At 37.7% G+C, this 23,889-nt stretch overlaps 1 protein-coding gene across 1 annotated transcript in view; it reads left to right on the top strand.

Annotated features, from left to right (window-relative positions):
- The window catches only part of VWA8 (von Willebrand factor A domain containing 8), a 3,458,065-nt gene that overhangs the window by 1,241,141 nt on the left and 2,193,035 nt on the right, over positions 1–23,889 (top strand). Inside the window, exon 17 of the mRNA XM_044071701.1 lies at positions 9,844–9,959. Within this exon, the coding sequence (XP_043927636.1) occupies positions 9,844–9,959 (116 nt within the window). The remainder of the gene's footprint in view (positions 1–9,843; positions 9,960–23,889) is intronic.

The raw sequence follows: 23,889 nt of genomic DNA, 5'->3' as shown, positions 1-23,889 counted from the left end.
CAATTTCAAAGTGGATAAGCCACTGCATCCATTTCTGCTACTTACACCATGGTAAACCTGTGCCCAAGGGCATTAGGCCTCATTCCACCAGAGCTGCAGCTACTTCAGCAGCCTTTCTCAGAGGAGTACCAACCAAAGATATTCTAAAGGCTGCTACTTGGAGTTCTGTTCACACCTTTACAAAGCATTACCATTTGCCTCTCTACTCTAAGTGCAGACCGTATAGCCACACCTAATGCTGTTTATCTCCAGCCTCCCAACCATAGCTTTGGGATTCTACACAAATGTAATGACTGCAACAGTGAAACACGAAGAACATAGTACAGTTGTGTACACTTACCATAAATGTAGATGTTCGAGTGTATTCACTGTTGCAGTCCAGGTTACCCTCCTGCCATCCCCCTGTCATTCTACAGTTTATCTTTCCTTCTCTATCGTCTACAACCTATGTGGTGTATTTGCTTGTAGATGAAGGTAAAGTTTATATTGATGCATGTATATATATATATATATATATATATATATATATATATATATATATATATATATAAAATATTGCTACGTTTTTAGGGGCACCTGACATTGGGGGCAAGAAAAACTAAAGAAAATGGCATCGGCTGCATGTTTTATACCCCTGACTACCTGACGTCATAGAAGAGGAGACAGCAACTGACGCAGGACCCAAGACTTTGGAATTCAGGCCAACTGAGGGCAACCTGCCAGCAGATTACCCAAATGTAACGACTGCAACAGTGAATACACTCAAACATCTACATTTATGGTAAGTGTACACAACTGTACTTTGTCAAAACTTCTTTAGATGATTTAAAAAGTCATTTGGTGTTGATAAATGTGCAAAAGCAAACATTAAAGCATGAAAACTGCAGCACCAAGAAGACATCAGTTTGGGGCAAGAATGTGATATAAAAGAACTTGAGCAAGAGGGAGTGTATAAATATTTTGGAATTAATGAAGGATCAACAATCAGACATGAATAAATGCATATAAAACTTAGTAAGGAGTACTTTAGAAGATTTAAATTAATCCTGAAAACAGCATTGACATCTAGAAACAAAATCCAAGCTATAAACCAGTTTGCTCTTTCTGTCCTAACTTACAGTTTTGGAGTGACTGACTGGCCCCAAAACATGTTGGATAGATTAGATAGGAAAACAAGAAGCTTCATGCTCACCAAATGATTATAAAAATCAGTGCATACCAAGATTATATATTCCTCATTCCAAAGGAGAGGTGGGCTTCCTTGAAAATTATTACATGTACAGATCTGCAATCGTGGGACTCCACACACATCTGCTGACCGCACAAGAGGAGAATAAATGTAAGATGATTTTCCTGCTTAGACTAGCAGAAGCATATTGGCATCAAGCAGGAATGGCAATCAAACCAGAAGTGGATAAAACCCGGCAGCAACTGAATGGGCCAAAAAATAAAAGAAAGATATAAGGTGAAGGACCAGATGAGAAGGCAAGAAATGTGAAAAATGCATAAATATAGTTGCAAGTATAGAAAACTTCTGGAAGAACTTAATGTTGATCAGGAATAAATGCAGGAATGGTTAAGAAGAGGAGAATTCAAACCAAGATATGAAAGGTTAATATTGGCGGCACAAGATAGTGGGATATGTACACATTGGTTTACAAAGCCCATTGAACTTGTGGGAGAAACAGGCAAATGTAGTTTTGTGAAAAAGTTGCACACCTCTCTGCTGGTTGCGACATACTGATGGCAGAAGGACTGTATACTGAAAGGCATGATAATATGGCAAGACTGCTGAACTGGGGATTGTGGAAACATTATGGTATTGAAGTGGCTGAAAAACACTGGAAACATGAGCCACAAAGCATCATAGAAAATGATGAAGTCTACATCACATGGGATCATCTATTACCAACAGTTCAAAAGATAGATGCTAGAAAACTGGATATAGTGGTCCAAGAAAAGAGGACAAAAGTAGCATTGATCATTGAAATCGCCACCCCCCGTGACTACAGTGTCCTGCTGTGTACAGAGGGACACAGAGTCATAAAATATCAGAATTTTCAAGCAGAAACGAGAGCAATGTGGAAGAACGATACCCAGGTAGTCCCAATAGTAGTAGGAGTAATGGGTCTTATAAAAAAAAGTCTACAATCATATTTAGATATGCTGCCAATGCATGTAACTCCATACAAATTGCAGGATTCATAACCCGGCACATTGCGGGTGCTGCGAAGAGCACTTCTGGCTGACATCATAGAGTGAAACAATACTAATTTTGTGAACTTTAATCATACTTTGACTTAGGAATGAGGTCCATTCCTGTCATGGTATTAGAAACACAAAAGATTTAGAGAAATTAAAAAGGCAAAAATCCTAAATCTTGTAAACTTTGTTGCATATTTGGGAATTTTTTTTAAATTCTCTGCAAAGTACTGTCATAAATTTTCAGTTAGCAAATGGCTGTAACTAAGGAAATGATTCATTTGAGCTGGAACACAGGATCTGAATTGCCAAGACATAGAAAGGCCTTATTAAGTTTAATTCTGTTGGCTGCCGAAAAAGCAATTACCAGAAAATGGAAATCAAAATCTAAACCAACGGTGTTTGAAGTACTGAAATTATAAAAGAGATGAAAGAAGTGGAAGCGATGTCTTTAGACAAGGGAAGGAGCAAATTATATAGAAATAAATGGAAACTGTGGGAGCGATACATGCATAATAATGCTTGGGAGGAGGAGTGTGGTTTAAGGGAAGGCATAAAGTCATCAATATATGTAACGGACTGATGATAATTACAAAGAAAAGATATGTGATGCATAATGTATGTAAATGGAAAAAAATGTTAATATATTTTGCTTTCATTTCTGTTAATGTATGTCTGAAGTCATAATTTAAAAAAAGTTTTTAAACAAATATAGAAAATTGTTGTAGCATGTAGATGAAGAAAAGCATGAGCAGGTTAGAGAACAAAACTGAAAGTTGTCATCTTTCCAGGAAGTAGCCAGTAAGCCTACATGTTTTTAACTTTCACTGAGAAAATGATTGGACAGTGGAGTAGGCTACATTTTTTGGTGGTAGACTATAAAACCATGGATACTTTTAAAATAATATGAGATAGGCAGGCAAGTGGGTATAGTGAACAGTGAGAGGTTTTTGATGGTTAATAAGAGTTAAGCACCTGTAGTTTAGCCCCTGCATCAGCCATAGAGACTTGGAGCACATTTTTGTGGGCTATATTTGCATGTATTTTTATTATGCAAAAGTAATGCATTTAAAAGCTGGCCAGCTGGTTGGACATATTTTTAGTTTCTTTTTTTAATTTAGGTACAAGAAGAATAAACCCCATCTCTTCTCCATTTCTCTGGAATATGATGATTCAGTGTCTTATGAAGCAGAGACTAGTTTCCTTACATCTAAGCTACAGTGAATGGTTGTCATTGAAGCTTGGATTAACAAGAACATCAGTCACCTCTAGCTGTCAGTCCTGTGAAAGGACTCAGAGGAGACAATTCTGTATATACTCACCTGAAGTAACCTCTGACTCACTGCCTGTGTGACGGTATAGAGAGGGGACCAGGTGAGATGTCTGTGATGTTTCTGAACCTTCTTGGAATCTGACTGATTTTTTTTCCTGCAGCTTTGTAAATGGGTAATCAGCCATTGAACTCTGCTCTGAATTTTAGGGAGGCTAATTGAAGATGCTGAGTAGGAAGACAGACGATATCTAGTACACCAGTGCCTGCATATTCTTTCAGGTGGTTGGCATGTTTCAGCAATAAAATCATGGACTCTGCCTTACACTTGCAAACCCTAGACGTCCAGGACATACGTAAAGAGTAACGATACTCATAAGAGTTTATTGTACCATTTTGTTTTCAGGTTTCAGCATGCTGGTTAGGTGAACCAGCTATGTACCTGAACAAGAGGTGTTACTGGCGTACCTGCTTGCCACACGCCTTTTATTGGAGATGCAATAAGCAGTCGTTGAACAACCGTATGCATTGTTGCAAACATTTGTCAAAATGTCCAGTAACTAAATGTACTTCTATTTTGTTGAAAACCTCTTGTATGAAATTACAAGTACAGTGCTCTCTCAGATCTTTACTCATTTCCCCCAAATGTTTTCAAAAGTGTATCCTAGAGTATTGTCGAAAAAAAAAAACACAAAGGAATGCTTACCATAGCATAAACAATGATACCTGAATAAATGTATGTGTTGTACTCAAAAATAGTAAATCATTTATCGCAAATTTTATTTTAATGGTTTATCCATTTGGTTCTGTTTTTTTTTTTTTTTTTTTTTTAATAATTGCTTAAGTTATAAGAACACACATTTTTAGAACTAAATATCTCTCATTGTGTCATTAACAATTTAAGTATTTTAGGAATCATAGTAGCCACACAATGAACTGGTGCGGCAGAATTATTTGAAACAATGTTGTTTTCATTTGGTTTGCATTCAGGTTTATGTAGCTCATGTTTTATATTAATAGAACGGAAAAATGTTATCCACATTAAAAAGAACTTTGAACATTATGCGTCATTAGCTGAGAATGTAAATGATCTAATGATATAAGGAGATTGTTCTTTTGACTTTTTAGCTTGATTTTAGATGCTAATTTGTGAAATTTTGCAACACTGTTATGAAATACAGGATCTCAGATCTTGCTAAAAGCATTTGCTTAACCAATAAGTCTTGCCTCCAGGAACTTCCACAGCTTCTCAGTAGTAGTTTGAAAAACAAAAGCTAGTGATCTTTAATATAAACTTGAAGCTTCCAACTTCCTTTTCTACACCTTACAGATATTTTTAATTTTCTGCAGTCTTCTTGGAAGGCATGCTGGGGAATGGAATGATGTGATTATAAATGGAACTGCCATTTAGAGATTTTAAATACCTTTTTTCATATACCTCATTTGTGTTGGACCCAAACTTAAAGTGTGATAACATCGAATAGTCACGTAGAAGGATGGGTTTAATTTTCTTCCATTCTCCTTCCTCTAGTAATCTATATGTTTGTCTGTCTGCATTTGTCTTGGCTTGAACCTCATTTAGTTTTGACTTTTTTTTTCTGTTTGTCATTTTTCCCTTACAATCTTTTCAGCATTGTAAGAATGTTTGGGCAAAGGTGATGTTTGAGAGCATGTGATGTCAAATAGGAAATAAATCTGTGTGAGTTTTACAGTAAAAACACTGCTGTCGCCAGCCACAACAGAGTAACATATCTACTACTACTGTCTGTATTTTGAATAGTCACAGTGCAGAACAAAGTTTATAATATAAAACTGTATGTGAAAATAGTTAACATTAATAACAAGCAGAATTTCAAACCTTCTCCGCTAAGATGTTATTTCCTCAGGATAGTTATAAGGTACAAAGTCCCTCACATGAAGAATGCATTGCATTGGTGATCTGTTTATTAACTACCTATGTTAACAGATATTATTTTGACTAATTTCTGTCTGTCCATAGCTACATAATTTCCATGTCTTGTTTATCTTCCTTTACACGGATGGAGATCATGGAAAATCCCACTGACAATTTTTTCTCTCAGCTTTCACCAAAGGTTCATTTGGTCATTTCTAAATATGGTTAGGCAAATTTTGTTAGTGTCTTTATCTCAGTATTAGAACATTTTAATTTCAGTACATGTTGTCAATGTGCTAATTCTTCTTGTTAGCACGTATATGTTCATTTTGCGTGACTAGCTCATTAAAAGCAGATGTTTGTCATACAGTCTATTTTAGTTGAAGATATTGACCTTGATCTTTAATCTGATTGCAGTATTTTTTTCTCCTACTCATCTTTTTTATCGAAATATTCAGTGTGCCCATTCAGTCATTCACTGTTTTACTTATCAGTTACTAGTATTAAGAGCACCTTTGCAAGGTATCAAAAAATTCTGGGTTTGTTCTGTTTACCATTTCCTATCTGCTTGCCATTCCTTAACTGTGAGGATTCCTCTGCTTTCCTGTTTTTAATATGGAAGGTTTTATAACTGTCATAAATGTGAGCTTTCAGGGTTTCTGCGAATGCCTACTATTTCTCTGCAGTTTGCACCCCTTGAAACGCATTGAAGGAAGGAGAGAAATGGCTTTATTGTGGAATCATCGTTCACTCATTCACAGTAACCCAGCCTTTGAGTAGCCGTTATGTATGTTTTCCTTAAAAACTATATGATACTTCTACCATAATTGTGATACTTGTTTTAAGACTTTGGTAATGTTCCCTTTTTTAAATTTTGCATTTCTGCCATCTAAGATGGTCATGTATTTAGTCTCCTACTCTGATGACACTTACCTTTCTCATGTCTCATCACTAGGCATTGCAAGACACACTGGCTTGTACAACGATGATGTTTGCAGTCTGTAAGCTTTGTGCGCCTTTCTCTTGAGAATGTGTTCTTTATTGCTATTGGGTGTGGTCACATGTAGGTCTTCTTGGAGTAGTGTTAAGCTGGATCTATGGTCTTTAAATAGCAGGGGAGTTACTGAGATGATTACATGGCTACTAATATTTGTCTCCTTCCATTTTAGATGACATAATTTTATCAGACTTAAATATTAAGCTGCATCCTGAAGACATTTGTTGATATAGTCTCTCCTTGTTAATGGGGACTTTAAATTAGTGATTTATCCAGGACAGACTTTAAGGGCACTCTTTAAACAGTCTGATATGCCTATTGCATTCTGCCCTGTAATCAGTGAACAAATAATTAAATAGGTACATATTTGAGGTTTATTTTCAAGTGTACACAGCATACATCAGTATCACGTGTACTCTACCCTGCCCCTGCCATTCTGTGTTAGCATTAGTGTGTGCACCCAGCTGATGCTAGCTGTCACTTCTTCACTACAGTTGTACTGCATATTCTTGCAATGCAGGATCACATCTGAATGACTCTCACAAGTGAAACCTCACACTTAGGTTTTCAGGTTAATGTTATCCTTTACTCAGAGGTCATGAAATCTTAAATTCAGACTGTATACATTTTGGAAGGATGTTAGGGTGTTTACTTAGAATGTATAACTTTGGAGAGGATGTTGAGGGAGTGCAGTTGGAGCAGAAGGTAACTTATCCTTTGCAAAAGCATTACTGCTGAAGGCTGCATTTGAGATTTGTTTTTGAGATTAACTTAAATGAGACTCTTACATTCGTATGTCTGTAAAGCTCAGCATAAGCACCAAATCTTTCCATTTTTTCCTTCTTGGAAAACGTTTTCCAGTGGACACTGAGTACATCTATTCCTTGGCTAGCTGTGCTGTCAGCATTGCCAAACCTTCCGTCTTCTGATAAACCATCTGTCTTATGCTCATCTTGGAGTGATGATCTGGTCTCTACTTGTCCCCTTTTCATTTTTGTTATGCAGACTGAATCCCTTGACATCAGTGACCCATCTCTGTGTGTCTGTGATTTGGATTATTCTGCTCTGCACTCTGACCATACATTCTCAGTTCTTGGGCTTAAACTTTGAGAGTCCCTCCCACCTGAAATAAAAGACTTATCCTCTTATTCCCAAGTTTCAGGTTCACCTAAAATCATATTTAGTTAAGCAAGCAGAATGTACTCTTCTACACTCTTAACTCAACCAGTAAGTTCCTTTGCTCCTTTTTGCATCTCTAACTTGTTATTCTCCAATTTCTCAAATATTTTGAAACTTTTGTACATTTTGAAATTTACTATGTATCCAATACTCTACTCTACTATTGTAATGTTTTACTGTTAATTATGTATTATTATACTGTGGTCTATTTTGTATGGCTGGTCAGTCTTTGACCCCGGGCTGAGATTGGAATTGGTCAATGCTCTATCCTGGTAAAAAAAAAACAGATAAATAAATAAACAACATTTACAAAAAAGACAGTCAGTGTATGTAGATGTTAACAGAAAACAATACAGAGATTGGAAGTTTTGAGATTCTTGTAGCAAACTGTTTAGCAGTATGTCACCAGAAAAGTTGAGTTACTAAATATTTTTATTTTAGAAATAATATCCTCTTATAATGAAGAGAATAATGAAAATTTTGAAAGTTTGCAGTGTAATTAAGTTTCAGTTTTAACCCTTCAGCTGCTGTTAGATAATCATGGGTGTACCAGCCTATTACTTCTGCCTTTGTGCTGTATATCATTATGCAAAGGCTGGATGCTTGTTTGTGTGTGTCAGTGTTTGTTTGACAGTTTTTTTGTTCATTCATAAAAAACAAAATGGCAAAATATATATATATATATATATATATATATATATATATATATATATATATATATTGACTCTCAAATTCCAGGTGATAAATTTAAAAAAATGAGAGGTTTTATTTGCTCAAGAGGTTTAGAAGACTTCTGTGAGAGTTTACTTTCATGGAATATATTTCTAGGACATGAGTTGTACTCATAGGTCCACAAACAGCATATGTTGTTTTTAGGATAAGCATGTTACAGACAGATAAGTAGAGTAGCTTATTATTCTACATCTACTGATTCAGTTATATGTGAAGCAGGTTTTCATAGTAACCTGGAGGTAGTTTGCCAACTGTTGTGATGTGCAGGAAACAGTATTACACATGGGAGGAATGTGCATTAGAAAATAAGTTGCCTTTTTTGCTCTATCCTTTAGGAGCAGCTGGTGTGCGCATGAGAATATCAGTCAGGTTAACTGATATAGATAACTTATTTTCATGGATAGCTAAGTAAGGTAAAACAAAGTTGAGTGAAATTTAATTTCTTTGGGCTTCCACTCCATCCAAGATTTGTAGTCTGGTGCAGGAGTGAGCTGTATATTAAAAACGGTGTTAATTTATAAAGAATAGAAATGCAACAACTGTAGCTGTTAAATGAGACAGAGTTCATAGGCTGATTCCTGACCGTGATATTGAGTAGCAGCCACAGTTCTATTAGACCTGACACAGTCCATTTCTGTGTTCTGCCTTTTCACTTCTACATTCATTCACATTTCCCTGGCCCACTCTGTGTTAGTGCCTCAACTTTTATCTCATAACTAGCTCCTGGTATACTAAATGTTTTTTTACAATATAATCCATTTAATTCTTTAAGTTATATTTCTGTTCATCACCTTTATTTTTGCATTGGTCTCCCTTTTGTCTGTCAGTAATTAGAACTATAAGGTGATAAGACTGGTGTATTCTACTGACTTGTGCTGTATCACCACTTAGGATGTCCAATCCAGGTACTAGGTCTGTCCCCTGCACTAGGTGTGCTTCTCTTCACAAATGGTACTTTTCTGGAATAGCCTGCCCATACATATAAGTTCATAGGTTCATACTAAGCTAACTGCCCTTGCAAACCATTTTAAGCCTAGCCAATTATCCCTTGTGAGACTCAAACCCTTCACCTTGTGTTTGTAAGGCAAACACCTTAACCATTAGGCCACCCTCCCACATGTCAAGCAGAGCACCTCTTTGGCCCTCTTCAAAAGAAACCTTGATGACTGGATGGGAGATAGGAAATTCACCCCGGGGATCACATCAGTCACCCTGCTAGACAGGGGTCCTGGGAAGTAAATACTGTGGGAAGAAATAGCCAGGGAATTGTTATGGCTAGGCTTGTATAGGCCCTAGGGCCGATCACCTAGTACCAACCTATGAAAGCTAGCTATGAAGATCAGATATTTTAAGAGGTAAGTAAATGCACTCTGTTACATATTAACAAATTCTCCTGCTGCACGGAGTTGCATCAGTCACAAAAGCATTGAGACATATGTCAAGAGTAGATCTGTTAAGTTTAATCAGTATAAATTACAAGCATGCATTGAGACACTTTTTAGCTAGATGTGATTGTTAATTATAGTTTCTAGTGCAATGAACTTTGTTTTCTTTATGTAATGTTTGTAGGCACAGTCCCTAGCCTCATCACTGTCCACACGTCAGTTGTTGCGTATTTGTCGGCGTCATTCTCATTATCCAGATGAGAACCTTCATCATGCCATCAATAAAGCTTCTCTTTCCAGGTATGGAAGTAACAGTGAGTGATGATGTTGTGTACTTATTCTACACTGTGCACAGTGATACTTCCTTTCCTTTTGTGTACAAATGCACAAAGTTTGTTACAACTGCATTTAAAGTAATAACAACTGCTGTCATTTCCAGGAAATATGAGAAAATGCTTTGTAGCAGTTCAGTTTGCACTTCATGGATTTTTATGGTACAGTTACCTAACAGTTTCCTGTACCAGCAGATTGAGAAATCCTCTTCCTGCAGTTAACACATTCAGTACTGAAACACATAATCTACTGTGAAGCATAGTCACATAGTTTCTAGAAGTCTGACACCATAGGATCACTTTCTGGTGCATCTTGGTGTCATTGTTTCACCTGATGCATTTAGATGAATATACTAGAATGAACTAACAAAAAGTATGTCAGTCTTTCATTAAACAGCTACATCGTCTCTTGTCCTCCGTATACCCTATGCCTTTTTAAATCTATCAGTGGTCTTAACAGTTTTCTTTTGTGCTGGGTTAGCAGTTTATTTAAAGAAACTTTTCTAGCGTTTTTCCTATATCCTCCTCACCACTCTGTTCTTCACCCTTTGTGCTATGTAGTGCCAAGGTAAAAAGCACTGACCAAGACTTTGAAACCCAGAGTTCATTTAGCAGTTTGTGTGCTGGAAGAACCAGGGAAGGAATAATGTTAAATGAGTGGCTACATCTCATCCACAGTGGAGGAAGAATGTGGTGGCTCCCAGCCAGCACTTCTGACATTCCTTTGTTAGAGAGAAGAACTAGAATTTGGAAAGCAGGTGATGGTCCAGGTAAGGGTATTTGCTGAGATTAACCAAGATGATGTTGGTAGCTGCTGTTGTCACATGTGCAGGAACATGCATGCATAGGACAGCGAAATATCGGTAATTCTTTGAGTGATGCAGCATACTCGATGATGTGTAGATTCTGAGAAATGTGCTCCATTTGTTTCTTACCAAGGGACAAGCCAAAGAGGTTGCCGCAGAGCTCCAGTCTGGGGGGAAAGCTGGACTTGGCTGGGCAGGGAACAACAGTGGGTTGTCGTGGAAAGCAGAGCAGAGGGACTAGTTGCAAACAGGAACACAATTAAACCTTATTGCTGCCATGATGATAGCCTCATCCAGACAGCTTGCTGTGTATTGTACTGGGTGACTCCATAATATGGGTGTTGATCACCCTGAGTCTGATGAGGAGTGGCTTGGTGGTCGGCATACACTGGGTAAGAGGCACTAAAAAAATGAATGCCCTCTTCTTCACCTTTTTCCTTAATCGCTTCAGTGCGTTATGCTGTTTTCATGCTATTCTTAATCCACAGCTCTTCAAACTGTATGCTGTTAATCCTATATCCTCTTCCAGGTAATTTTTTTCCTTTGTTTTTACAAAGCTGAACACAGTAATCAAGGCATTGCCTAATAAAAGTCTTATGAATGAGAAGAGTAATTCTGCCTTCTGGATTCTAACCCCACTTTGCCAGTTAGCTGTCTCTGCTGCCCTATTACACTGAGCCAAATATTTTAGTTTGTGCAAAATCATCACTTCAAAATCAGTTCATCATATAATCCGTACTTACCTATTATTACAGTAATCTTGTATTCAGAATACATTACCTTTACATGCATGTATTTATCAGAAGAGCACACCACTCAGTTGTATATGTTATTAGTATCCAAGCTGAAATGAATTGTACCCCATTTCTTGATTCAACGTAAATTTACAAAGTTCCAGTGTGGCGGCAGCCTTAATGATAGGGGAAGATTATTCTACTTCTGAATTACTGTGTGGATGCCAGCATGACTTTGCATTTCTCCTTAGTTTGTCTTCTGTCAGTCTGATAGTCTCCAGCTTATGGTCATGACCTTAACAGACTAAGTTTCTGAAACACCAAGTTCATCAAATAATCTCCCCTCAGCCATATATGTGATGAGCAAAAGGTATTACATTTGTATAATATAGCCTGGTTTTCTATGTGACTTATAATTATCTTTTTAGTGAGCCACCTCTGAGTTTGTTCATAGGTCCATAGGTTCATAGGTGATTACTAGGCCTAGGCTATTTGGCTTTGCAGGCCATTTTAAGCCTAGACAGTTTCCTTTTTTGTACTTGAATTAACCTATCCCATTTGGTTAGAGAGTGGTCTTATCCATACCATAGTCGACAATTACCCTAGTGAGAATAACAGGGATGATACCATAGATAATTTGAATTGACACATACAAGGGATAAAACATTTAGGAGCTGCATCCATTCATTAGTATTACAGGGGACAGTCCTGGGGTAAATTGTTTGTTTTTCTACTTAGAGCTAAATGCTTGCACTAGAATACAGACAAGAATTAACTTTATTTTATGTGGGTGGGAAGTCTGTTCCATAGCAATGGTATCCTCTTTGAGCTATACCTCTCCCTCAAAACCTTCTGTTGGTGTTGCAGAAGAGGTTCAGATCCTTAGGCTGAGTATTTCTGATGTTGTTTGACTTGCTGATGTGCAGTAAATCAATTGTTAATGGATCAGAGGATGCCCTGTATGCCAGACAAAGGTCACCTCTTAGTAGTATGTAGAATTAGCAAGTATAGTGACAGGGGTTTGAGTCAGTCCATGTAAGACATGCTGCTTAGGCCTTATATCTTTTTAGTATGGTATGTCTGTTGGCATTCCAGTTGTTGCATGTGCCTGGATAGATACTATAGAATAGATAGATATTATATTCAATGATTAGCCTAATGACGACTGAGTAAAGGGGACAGTGGCATCCCTAGATCTAAACACAATCCCTTTGTTTATAAGTTGTGCAATGTAGAAGGACTTTCTTAACAATAGACACATGTTGGTCAAAAGTTAGGTCACTGTCTGCATTAAATTCCCAAATCCCAAACAACTGGGTCAAATCTTAGGGGCATATTCTTAATGTGGTAGTTCCCTTGGGGAGATGACTTTCCAAAGGATACAATAATGCATTTTTTGGCATTTAGTTTCAATCCATGATTTTGGTACTGGTTATTTATTTGAGACAAACCTTCCTGCAGGATGGCTAAGTCATCTGGGGATTCAGTGACTGCTCCTTGTTTGCAGTCATCTGCAAACTTAATCAGCTAGAGCCCTTTCATATTCACTTTTACATCAGAAAAATAGATGCCAGACAGGAGAGGCCCCAGCACAGATGCCTGCGGGACTCTACTGGTGAAAGGTCTCTTTGTCAAGGTAAATTCCCCTGTCTTGATTATCTATGTCCTATCTGTGAAACAGTTGGCAATCCAGTGGGTGACATGGGGGTTTATTCCCAGTTTATTAAGCTTTTCTACTGTGCCTGAGTGGGGAATTGTGTCAAAAGCTTTTGCCAGGTCAATGTATGTGGTATGCCATCTTGTCTTCAGCCATTGCTTTGGTGACCTTTTCAAAAAATCCACCTGAGTGAGCAAGTGTGGTCTGCCCTTGATGAATCCAAACTGAGACGGTCCAGTGTTTGGAGGTTCCCTGTGTCCTGACTGATAAATTCTATAATAAGCCTTTCCATGGCTTTGCATATGAGATTGGTTAGACTTACGGGTCTGTAATTGCCTGAGTCTGTGGAAGGTCCTCCCTTATGGAGGGGAATGACTGTAGCTGTTTTCCATTTGCTTTGTACGAAACCTGTATGGAGGCTGAGATTGAACAGTGTTAGATGTGTGGCTAAATTGTGCTTCATGCTATTTAAAATGCATCCAGGTAAATTGTCAGAGCCCATCGATGCAGTATTTTTTGTTTTTGGTAGCACTTTTAGAACTTGGTCATGTGTAGTAGCTGGAGGCGAGCCAGTTTCAGGTGCATTTTGAGGGACAGATGGAGCAGATAGAGAAGGGTATAGTTGAGCTAAATTTTTTAGCCATTAGGTTCACTCTATCTTCAGCCTTAGTGTATGTAACACTATTCACAATCAGCAATGTGCATTGCTGTGGTGTGCTTTTGAGATTAACAAACATAACTAAAAAATGCTTTGTAATTGTCTTTGGCTTGGGAAGGTATTTTAGCCTCAAACTTTGCTTTGGTGGATTTTATTAACTCCTGAGTTTGTTTATTTCACTGACAAGGGCTCCAACATTCTGACCCTTCTATTTGTTCCTTTCTGTGGTAGGTCCATATAGAGGAGCCCCATTCTAGTTTAGGTCTAATAAAACAGTTGCATAGTGGCGCAAGTACCTCCCTATCATAAAGATTTTGGAAACTTATTTACCTGCCTTCTCTACTTCAGAATCATCTCCCAAAACACCCTTTATGATGTTTACAAAATCTTTATAGTTCAGTACATGCTGTTGGTACTACTACCAACTTATATATGACCTTGATATCAATGCAGCCATTCACTGATGTTCGCATTGCCAGTTCAAGTCATGGTGGAATTAGAACCTGTGTGCTGTGTGCAAATAAACTAATGATCATGGGCAGGATGCCAGTTCCTCAGAGGGCAACCTTAAAATTTTGTGATCCTAATGATAATTGGCACTGTTTACTGTTAGGTGAAATCCATTCACTATAGACCACTCATATGCTCAGTCTGCTACTTGTTGCATTAGTGGTCAGTCCTGTGAGAGTGCTATGCATATGAATAGCAACACATCACTACACAGCTGGCTAACATAGTGTTATTAACTAAATATATATTAATTGCGTAAACAGCATTATATGATCTCATTGAAGAACTCTACATTGAGGCTTTCAGTAAAGAAACAAAGTGATGGAAGCTGAAAAAATAAATAGGACATTGTAATTTCATTAAAAACACAAATCAAACATAAAGGTTTGGGATCCCTTCACCCCAACAACCCCAAGCATATAACTTCACTGTTGCCCAGAGGTTGAGAAAGAGCAAGTTGCTTACGTCAAAATGGTATCTTGCTGCCTTGTTGCCATACTGTGATCATCAGTTCAACAAATGCCAAACATTTAAAACATAAAAAAGACATTGAAACTACACTCTCACTGTCCAGGGATAATTTCCAACAAAGGCATTAACATTAATTAAGTGATTTAAACTGTCATTTGATTTAATTAACATTGTAAACATTTTTAATAAAAGAGATATCAGTTAAATAGCATATTCCCATGCAAATACTAAACAAATAAGACTTTGAGCAGTGCCACTGATTAAACCACTGGGTTAACAATGTTACCTTTCCATCCTTACTCTCAGTGGTCTTCCTGTATGCCGTTTACTGGCCCAGTGTATGCTGCATGAATTAATCCACTCTGTTAACCATTTTTAATACTGACCTAAGATAATCATCCATATTGAAGTCTAGATCACAAGATGGAATCAGTAAAAAAAAAAAAATGAATGAAGGAATAAATAAAGAAAGAAAAAAGAAAGAAGAATTTAGCTTGAACTGAATTCATCATCAAGTCTTGGTAGGTACTGTTATGTACTGGAACCTGTTTACTAAATCTTACTAAGCAAAACAGATGTATAATGTGTGTATGTAATATATATATATATATATATATATATATATATATATATGGGATCCATACAGATGCTCGACTGCATCTTTCACCGACTCCCAATTTGGTGAGCATACTTGCGCGAAAGTGCTGTTCACCGAAGCAGCACTTTCGAATAAGTATGCTTGTTGTTCCGGTCATACTACGGTGTGGTAAGGAAAAATTCCCTTTTCCCCACTGTAGTCTGACCTTAGAGTGAGAATATCAAAGTAGGGGGGTGCAAGGGGCTTGCCCCCCTGCATTCAAGTAGATTTTTTTTTTTTTTTTTTTTTTTTTTTTTTTTAACATACTTTAATAAAAGCGCTTTTTCGATGAAAGCGCTTTTGTTAAAGTGTGCTCGGTGGTAATGGATTCGGGCTTTTGATCTTTCGATCAAAAGTCCTAGATCCATATATATATATATATATATATATATATATATATATATATTTTTTTTTTTATCTGTACTATATAGACTATGGTATATGTCACCGAGATAGATAAGAATAAAAATGTAAGCTGGGTGCACGTGGCCCAGGATAAATAGTGCCCAACCTTGGCAAAGGCACTAGGGCCATGGCTGGTAGAGCAACTTGTGTAAATCATGATTATTGACTTTGAAGGAAAAGAAATGCACATTTACTTATTGAAATAAATGTGGTATTGAGTGGATGAAAAAGGCAGAGTTTTTGTCAGATGTTTGCCTTTTTCAAGGATGGCAATCTTAGGCCCACCATGATGTCAACTACAGAGGTGACTGACATCATGGTGGGTTCCCCTGTGGTCTGTTCCAGTAGACCCTTCTTACCTCCCATTGGTCCCCATCATTGTATTCCTCATCCTGTTGGGTCAGATCCCATCCCCTTTTTGATGTGCACTCCTCCCCATCACCATTTATCTGCACAGTATCAATCCACTTCACTTCTGTTTACCCCCTCATGTCACTCCCTCTCCTATTTGTTTTTCTCTGCTTTATATCTTTGTGTGCCCCTGCCACCTTAATGTGCCCATCTTTTCCCCATAGTTCCTTCTTATAACCACCCCTGTCTAACCTATTACAAAAAGAAAACAAGGGTATCTGTCCCCCCAAAAAAGATTATCCTTCTTCCCTCCCACCTGCTCTTCATATTGTCCTTTGTGTTCTCCTGCTTTTTCTCATTTTTTGCCTGTACTATCTCCCCCTTTCCTCCCACTTTATATGGTGAACTACCTCAGCACTGTGCTGTGGAGTCTTTGTGTACTCTGCATTTAGTGGCTGTGTTATAGTTATAAGGTACTTTGCAGTGCATGTGAACACACACAATATTGAGCACACAACCTCCCTGCTATTGTCCTGCTGGGCCATGTGATCACTATAATGTGGTCTGTCCAGCAGCACAGTTGCTGATACAAGTGTGACTGCAGTTCTGTGCCATGCGGCCCTACTTGTGGTGAGTCAGCATTGTGCCTCCAGTCATGCATCTCTAATCAGTATCAGAACGTGTTACACTTTGTACTGTACACTATTTACTACTATACAGAGACATTAAAAGTCTTTCTGAATAGCTGATATAACTGCAATTAGTGTTTATTTCGCAGCAGAAATACTAATATCAGGGATCAACCTGATGTTAACAGGTGAAGTTTCTATTACAGAAAAAATAGCTCACTAAAAAGTGTAAATGGCACATACACTTATAGCACTCCTAGGTGCTGTGACTACACAAGCAAGTCCTTTGTCAGTTTGGACCTGTTTAAACATCAGGAGATGGTGGACTTGTTACAGAACCAAGTCTTGGAATCCACTTCAGAACAGTAGCAGGAATTATTATATGCAAAAGAAATAATTAGGGCAGAAATTGTAACTGTTGGGAATATATGTATGTATATATGTATATATATATATATATATATATATATATATATATATGTATGTGTGTGTGTGTGTGTGTGTATATGTAGTCGGATTATCCTGGTCAACAAATGTAAAATAAATAAAATATATATGTAGATATATATATATATATATATATATATATATATATATATACATACATATATATATATATATACATACATATATATATATATATATATATATATATATATATATATATATATATATATGGGAACTCTTCACATAATCGAATGACTGAAATTCAATTTCATATGGGCGAGACCATATGATCGAGATTTCAGTAAATCGAATATGTGTAGTGTTTAAAAATAAGAGTTTACTTACCTTAATACATTGCGTGCACACAGAGGCAAGGATTCTTGTACGCTCTGTGTGTACGTAATGTTTTATTTTTTTTGCGGTGTTGACAGGAAATGAGAAATCTCCCGTCTTGCGCTTCCGCATACAGCGCAAGACGGGAGATTTCGCATTTCCCCACTGTAGCGCGATCTTGGAGTTAGTATATTTAAGTGGGGGGGGGGTGTGGTGGTTTGTATTTTTTTTTTTTTTTTTTTTTTTTTTTGGTTTCGCTTCAGAAGTTCGAGTTTACGAAACTCGATCTTTTGGTTTCTGTTATTTGCAGTTCGAGATTTTGTAAATTCGAGCTTCTGAAGTGAATCCATATATATGTATATGTATATATATGTATATGTATATATATATATATATATATATATATATATATATATATATATATATATATATAAAATATAGTGCAGAACATAAAACTGTTTCATGTGACACAATTATTTTACATATTTTTTTAGCTTTGTAACTGTATATCAAATACTGCTAATATCTATGAGATCAGTTGTGAAAAAATATAATATTTTTGCCATGTCTTTGGGCAGTTATGAGCATGCACTTTTGAATTTGTGCCTGCGGTTGTCCCAATGGCATTACTAAAATTATTGCCTTGTTCAAAAATTACTTTCATTATATTATTTTAAAAATATGTAATGAGATTTTTTACATATTTATATTCTTTTAAATCCATATGTTAGTGATACCAGTTCAGAAAGTTTTACTTGTGATTTGGACACAGGCGTATATTTTGTTAGTTATTCAAGGCACACATGCTGAAAGTAACTCCATACCTTCTTTTGGTAATAACAGAGGTTTTTTTTTTGTTTGTTTTTTTTTTTAACAAGAACCATCTTTATTGAATTATCAGTTATGACACAGGCAGTTGCACATTTATATAAATGAAAACAAACCATATTGATATATTTTCAGTTGCAAACATTATAAATCACATACAGTCTTCTGTACAGTAATTGTCAATTGAACATTACATATCTCATTCAATTCTTGCCTTCCCTTAAGCCTCATTTCTCCTCCAAAACATTATTTTGCATGTTTTGTTCCCACACTTCCCATTTTTCTATGTAATTTGCTCTTATCCTTTTCTAAAGATCTAACTTCTCTTTCTTTTATCTCTGTTACTATATTCAGAACTTCTAGTACAGTTGGTTTAGACTTTGATTTCCATTTTCTAGTAATTGCTTTTTGGCAGCCACCATAATTAAACTCAGCGAAGCCTTGCTATGTTTAGGCAATTCTGATTCTTTATCACAGTTCAAAAAGATCTGGGGTGGTGCAGCGGTAGCGTTGTTGCCTCACAGCAAGAGGTTCTCCCATTCGATTCTCGGCTGGAGTGCGGGGGAGTGCCTTCTGTGTGGAGTCTGCATGTCCTCCCCGCGGTTGGGTGGCCGTTCGAAAGACATGTAAATGGGCTGCCTTCGTTGAAGGTTGAATGTCGAGCTGGCACCTCGGCGTTTGTGAAAATCTACTGCCAATCATTAGTGGACCGAAGTTCCGCTGTGGCGACCCCTAACCGGGAAAAGCCGAAAGACCAACAACAACAACACTAATTTTCTCACCCAGTATTTTTGACAGAGTAGTCTGCAGGGAATTTTTAAAGTCAACTGACTCATTACAATCCTAAAAAATATGCTCTCCATTACCTCTTTCTTCCCCATTACACCTCCAACATTTGCAATCAACTTGTGGAAAAATTCTTTGGAGTCTGCAAAACTCCTAAGTTTTCTAGCCTTTTTTTTTTTATATTTGGCAGCCATGCATATATCCTCCAATTATTTTTTTGTGAATTGCTTATCCAGTCTCTCTTCCCAGTCTTTTCTGACCTCCTTTGATTGATTCCTATAGTTATCATGCAATATTTTATATGCATTACTAATTATCCCTTTTTTAACATCAGCTTCTGTTCTAGATTTTACTAAAAACTCTACCAGTGTTGGTATTTTGATTAGGATCCCCCTGCTTCTCTGTATTTGCCTATACTCTGATATCAATCCCTGATAGGCAAGACAATCTCCAGCCTGCAGTCCAAGTGTATTTTTGGCCTCTTCCCATTCTGTTAACTTCTCCTGTGTAATTATTTGCTTTCAATACCTTGGTTCCTTTGTCAGTTTCCTCCAGTAAATTTCAGGCCCCTCTTGCCTATTCTCTTATCCCCTAATTGCAGTCATCCCTATCTGCAGAATCTCCTTTCTCCATTCCAGTGTTGGCTTAATTCTTAAAATACTTTATGCTACTTTATGTTGGTAATGACATTGTTAAGACTTTTTCTGGTTTGCTCAGTTTTAATGTTAAACAACTTTTTCATGATTCTTTGAAAAAATGTTTAATTTACTATGATTAGAAATAAATTAGTTATTTTACATGATAAGAAGCGTGAAACTCTACTGTATTGCATTATGCAATAATAGCATCAATTCATGAGTTACGAGGGAGAGGGTATCTATAAGAGGGAACAGCAGGAGTGTGTCCATGTGGGATGAGGCTTCAGTACAAAGCAGGAAGGAACACTAGAAAACACCAGGGAGACATTTTACAGTTTTATTTAGACTCACCTAAAAAGATGATAAAGCAACAGATCTAGCATCATGATGCACATCATGAACAATAATAAGAATGAGGTCGAGTGGCCTCCGAAAAACATGCGTGAATGGGCGTGCCTTCGCTAAAGGTTGGGCTTCGGGCTGGCAACTCTGCACCATAAACAATCTACTGCCAATCATTAGCGGACAGGAGTTCCGCTCTGGCGACCCCTAACCGGGAAAAGCCAAAAAGACAAACAGTAAGAACGAAATCCTGAAGTCTTGTATTACTGATTGACGTTAAGGATTTTTGATTTACAAGGGCAGGGACAGAGACATTGGGGATGTTCCGTTAACTCAGGGACAGGTAAGAGGTATTGGTGTGTGTGGGTTTGAATGTCTGTATGTGTGTCTGAGAACGCGACTGGGGGATGCCTGTGCCAGTGCTATGAATGGGCTTGCCAGTGTTAAGTACCACAGGAAAGGGCTGATTTGCACTTGCAGTAGTTAAGGGTGATTCAGAGACCTGTATGTTAGCCCATAATGAGGTATTTCCTCATTGCAGTTAACATGTCTAAGTCACAAATGCCTGCTTCATGCAAACAGCAGCTTTTTACCACAGCTCTTAGCTCCAGCTCTGACATTCTTTCTGAATCTCCAGAATGTATGTGTGTATGTAAGTGTATATATATCTATGTTTATGGCTATATATATATATATATATATATATATATATATATATACACACACACACACACACACACACACACACACACACACACACACACACACACACACACACACACACACACACACACACACACACACACACACACATCTGTGTGCATGCATATATATATATATATATATATATATATATATATATATATATATATATATATATATATATATATTGATGACTGCCTCCCTCTATTCGTCCTGGATATAATACCCTAGAGTATGTCCTATGAATGCTTCACCTTCTGTACCTTACCAACACTTTTTTTTTGTATTCCTTGTTTTTATTGCCCTGCTAACTGCCTCCTGCACATCATCGGGCCGCTCCCCAGTATCTCCATCTTCTAGCTGCTTTGCTGTTCTCCCCCCCTTCCCTTAACCAGACATTTCTTGCTCTTAGAGACCCTATTTCTCTATGCTCCTTATCTCTACCTGCCCATCTCCTTAGCCTGCCATTTCTGCACTACTTTTTCTTGCTAACCTCTGTTACTGTTTGGTCTTTATTCTTGTGGCTAGTTCTCATTCTCCCTGCAATGTATCCTGTTCCAGTCTCTCTCCCCTGTGTCTGCTTTCTATTTCTCCTCTTCCAGATACCCCTGGCTCCTCTTACATTTCACCTGTAAGCTATCCTAATAGTTATTTGCAGGTTCTGCAGCTCCTGCTGGTGGAACTCGTACCATCTCTCTACCCACATATTGTCGTGATTGCCTTTTCCCTGTGCTGCTTTCACTTCCTCCTGCTGATCCCCCCCCCTCCTTTTACCCAGCCTGTTATTTTTATCTGGTTACTGCATTCCATTCACTATCCTGTGCTCTACTTTTTCTCCCCCCCCTTGGGGTGCTCTTTTTGCACCCTCCCATTATAATCTACCTTTGCATTTTATTCCTGCTTGTGTCTTTGGTCTGTGGCACTCTCTCTTCCCTTTGTCCTGATCTCTAATACCTCCCTACTCCCTTCCCTTGTCTGATCTTCTATTCCTCCTCTACTCACTCCGTTCATCCTGTATAGTGTTGTATATACCTTATTGTTTTCTAATTCCTGCTCCTGTCCTCCTCCTTCCCCCTACTGACATCTTACTGTGCATCTTGCCATAATGCACTGCGGCCTTTAAAGCTCTACGTGCGCTCTTTTTCTTGCCATCTTTGTTTGTTCACTCTCTTCTGCCCTGGAAAAGTGCCCCTGGTGTGCAGCTGGCCGTCATCCGGTAAGCGTTGTCTACATTACAATTTCTGTTTGAGTGCTGACCTTAGTTCTTGACTGTGAAAGTATTACATTTAATGCAGAGCTGTTGAATTATTTGAATCCTTGTGGTTGTACTTGTTCCATGGTATCTATCTAGATATTACTTTGGATACTTTAGATTTTAGCTTAAACCCCTGACAAGTGAACTGTGTACTTTTTTTACAGGCTATAGTAGGTGTATTACATTAGAGCTGGTTAATCATAGCGCTGAAGTAAACTGGTGATGCATACAGGCTTCCTAGTTGTCTAACTGCTAATATCTACGTAAAGGCTTGGTGAATGCCTCATCCTAGATTTGTGCATGTAACTGAGTTCTGTATCTGACTATAGCGGCTTCAATACCTTAGCGATCACTTTTAAACTATAGCGGTTGCATTATTTGGCGGTTAAAATAATCCATTTGAAACCTTGATTGCCCTCTTGGCTTTAAATGCTTACCGCATTGTCCTAATCTCTTTTATTGACAACCATACATGTTTTAGGTTTGGGTAGGGGTGTAGTTGTAATATTCCATTATCTGGCTCCACGTAGCCAGATTGGCGTCCTTATTCTATATGCTTTAAATTCCGCTGCCTTGTTGCCTGTCAGTAATGGCTTTTTTTAATGATTTCTGTACAGGTGGAAACTGTATCACTCCCAACTCAGCCCCCATGTGGCTGAATGGCATCCTTTTTCTACTACTGCTATCAACCTTTTTTTTTCTCTGCCTTGTGACCGGGTGCTACAGACCAGGTTTACATGCTAACCTGGTGTCCTTTTTACTGCTGCTATCAGCTTTCTTCTCTGCCTTGTGACCTAGTTTACAATGCAAACCTGCCTATCTGCATTTCTCTGCCGTGTAGTGACCTAACGACAGCACAATTCTGAAACGCATTGCCATTTTAAACTAGTTTAACCTGTATTTTAGTAAAAGGTTATTACACTACCCTGTGGTGGCTCTGTTCTTGTTTATATTTACTCAACATTTCACTTGTATATGGGGATAGCAAGTGCCCATTAGTTGTACTTAATTTTTAGCTTTATTTTTACCATTTATTGGCCAAAGCATGACTACAAATGTGTTATAATTTGTCCCTATTTTTTCTGTTCTTAGTTGCCATTTTTAAAACAAATTGCTGCTTAAATGTCTGTCTACATGCATAGCTTCCCTTGCTGAAACTGCTGTTTATTTTGTTCACCTATATATTCTCTTGTCTGCATATCACTTTTAGACATGTTACTGAATAGTGCTGTTTGTCATTTTTCATCTCCTGCCCATTGTAATGTGTCTTGTTTATAGGCAATTGTTTTTCTTTTTTGTTATTGCTCCAGAAAGTGTGTTCTTGTGAAAAGGCTCATTGATTTGCATTTCTTTTTGTACTGCATTTAAATGCCCTTTATGTTACTGTTGCACAAACATCTCCCTACATATTTTTCCCCTGCTAATCAGTCATTTCCCTAGGCCTCATGTGCATGCTACACACTCACCTGAAACAGCCCCACAGCTCAACCTACACACCCTATACACTCCCATACTCAAACCCCCCCCCCCCGTTCTAACTCACACACATTATTGTCAGCCTTCACTCTCGAGGTTTTACTAGTGCCTCAATCTCTCTCTCTTCTTTTTTTATAGGTTAAGACTGATTTCCATTCACAAGTTCACTTTACCCCGCTGGAAACTAACAGTACCCTGGACCTAATATTAATGACTGCCTCCCTCTATTCGTC

The sequence above is a fragment of the Protopterus annectens genome, chromosome 5.part0 (assembly GCF_019279795.1).
Source record: "Protopterus annectens isolate FY-2018-M chromosome 5.part0, PAN1.0, whole genome shotgun sequence".
Classification (NCBI taxonomy): domain Eukaryota; kingdom Metazoa; phylum Chordata; order Ceratodontiformes; family Protopteridae; genus Protopterus; species Protopterus annectens.
Note: the sequence above shows the minus strand (reverse complement) of the source record. Positions and strands in the feature narration are given on the sequence as shown.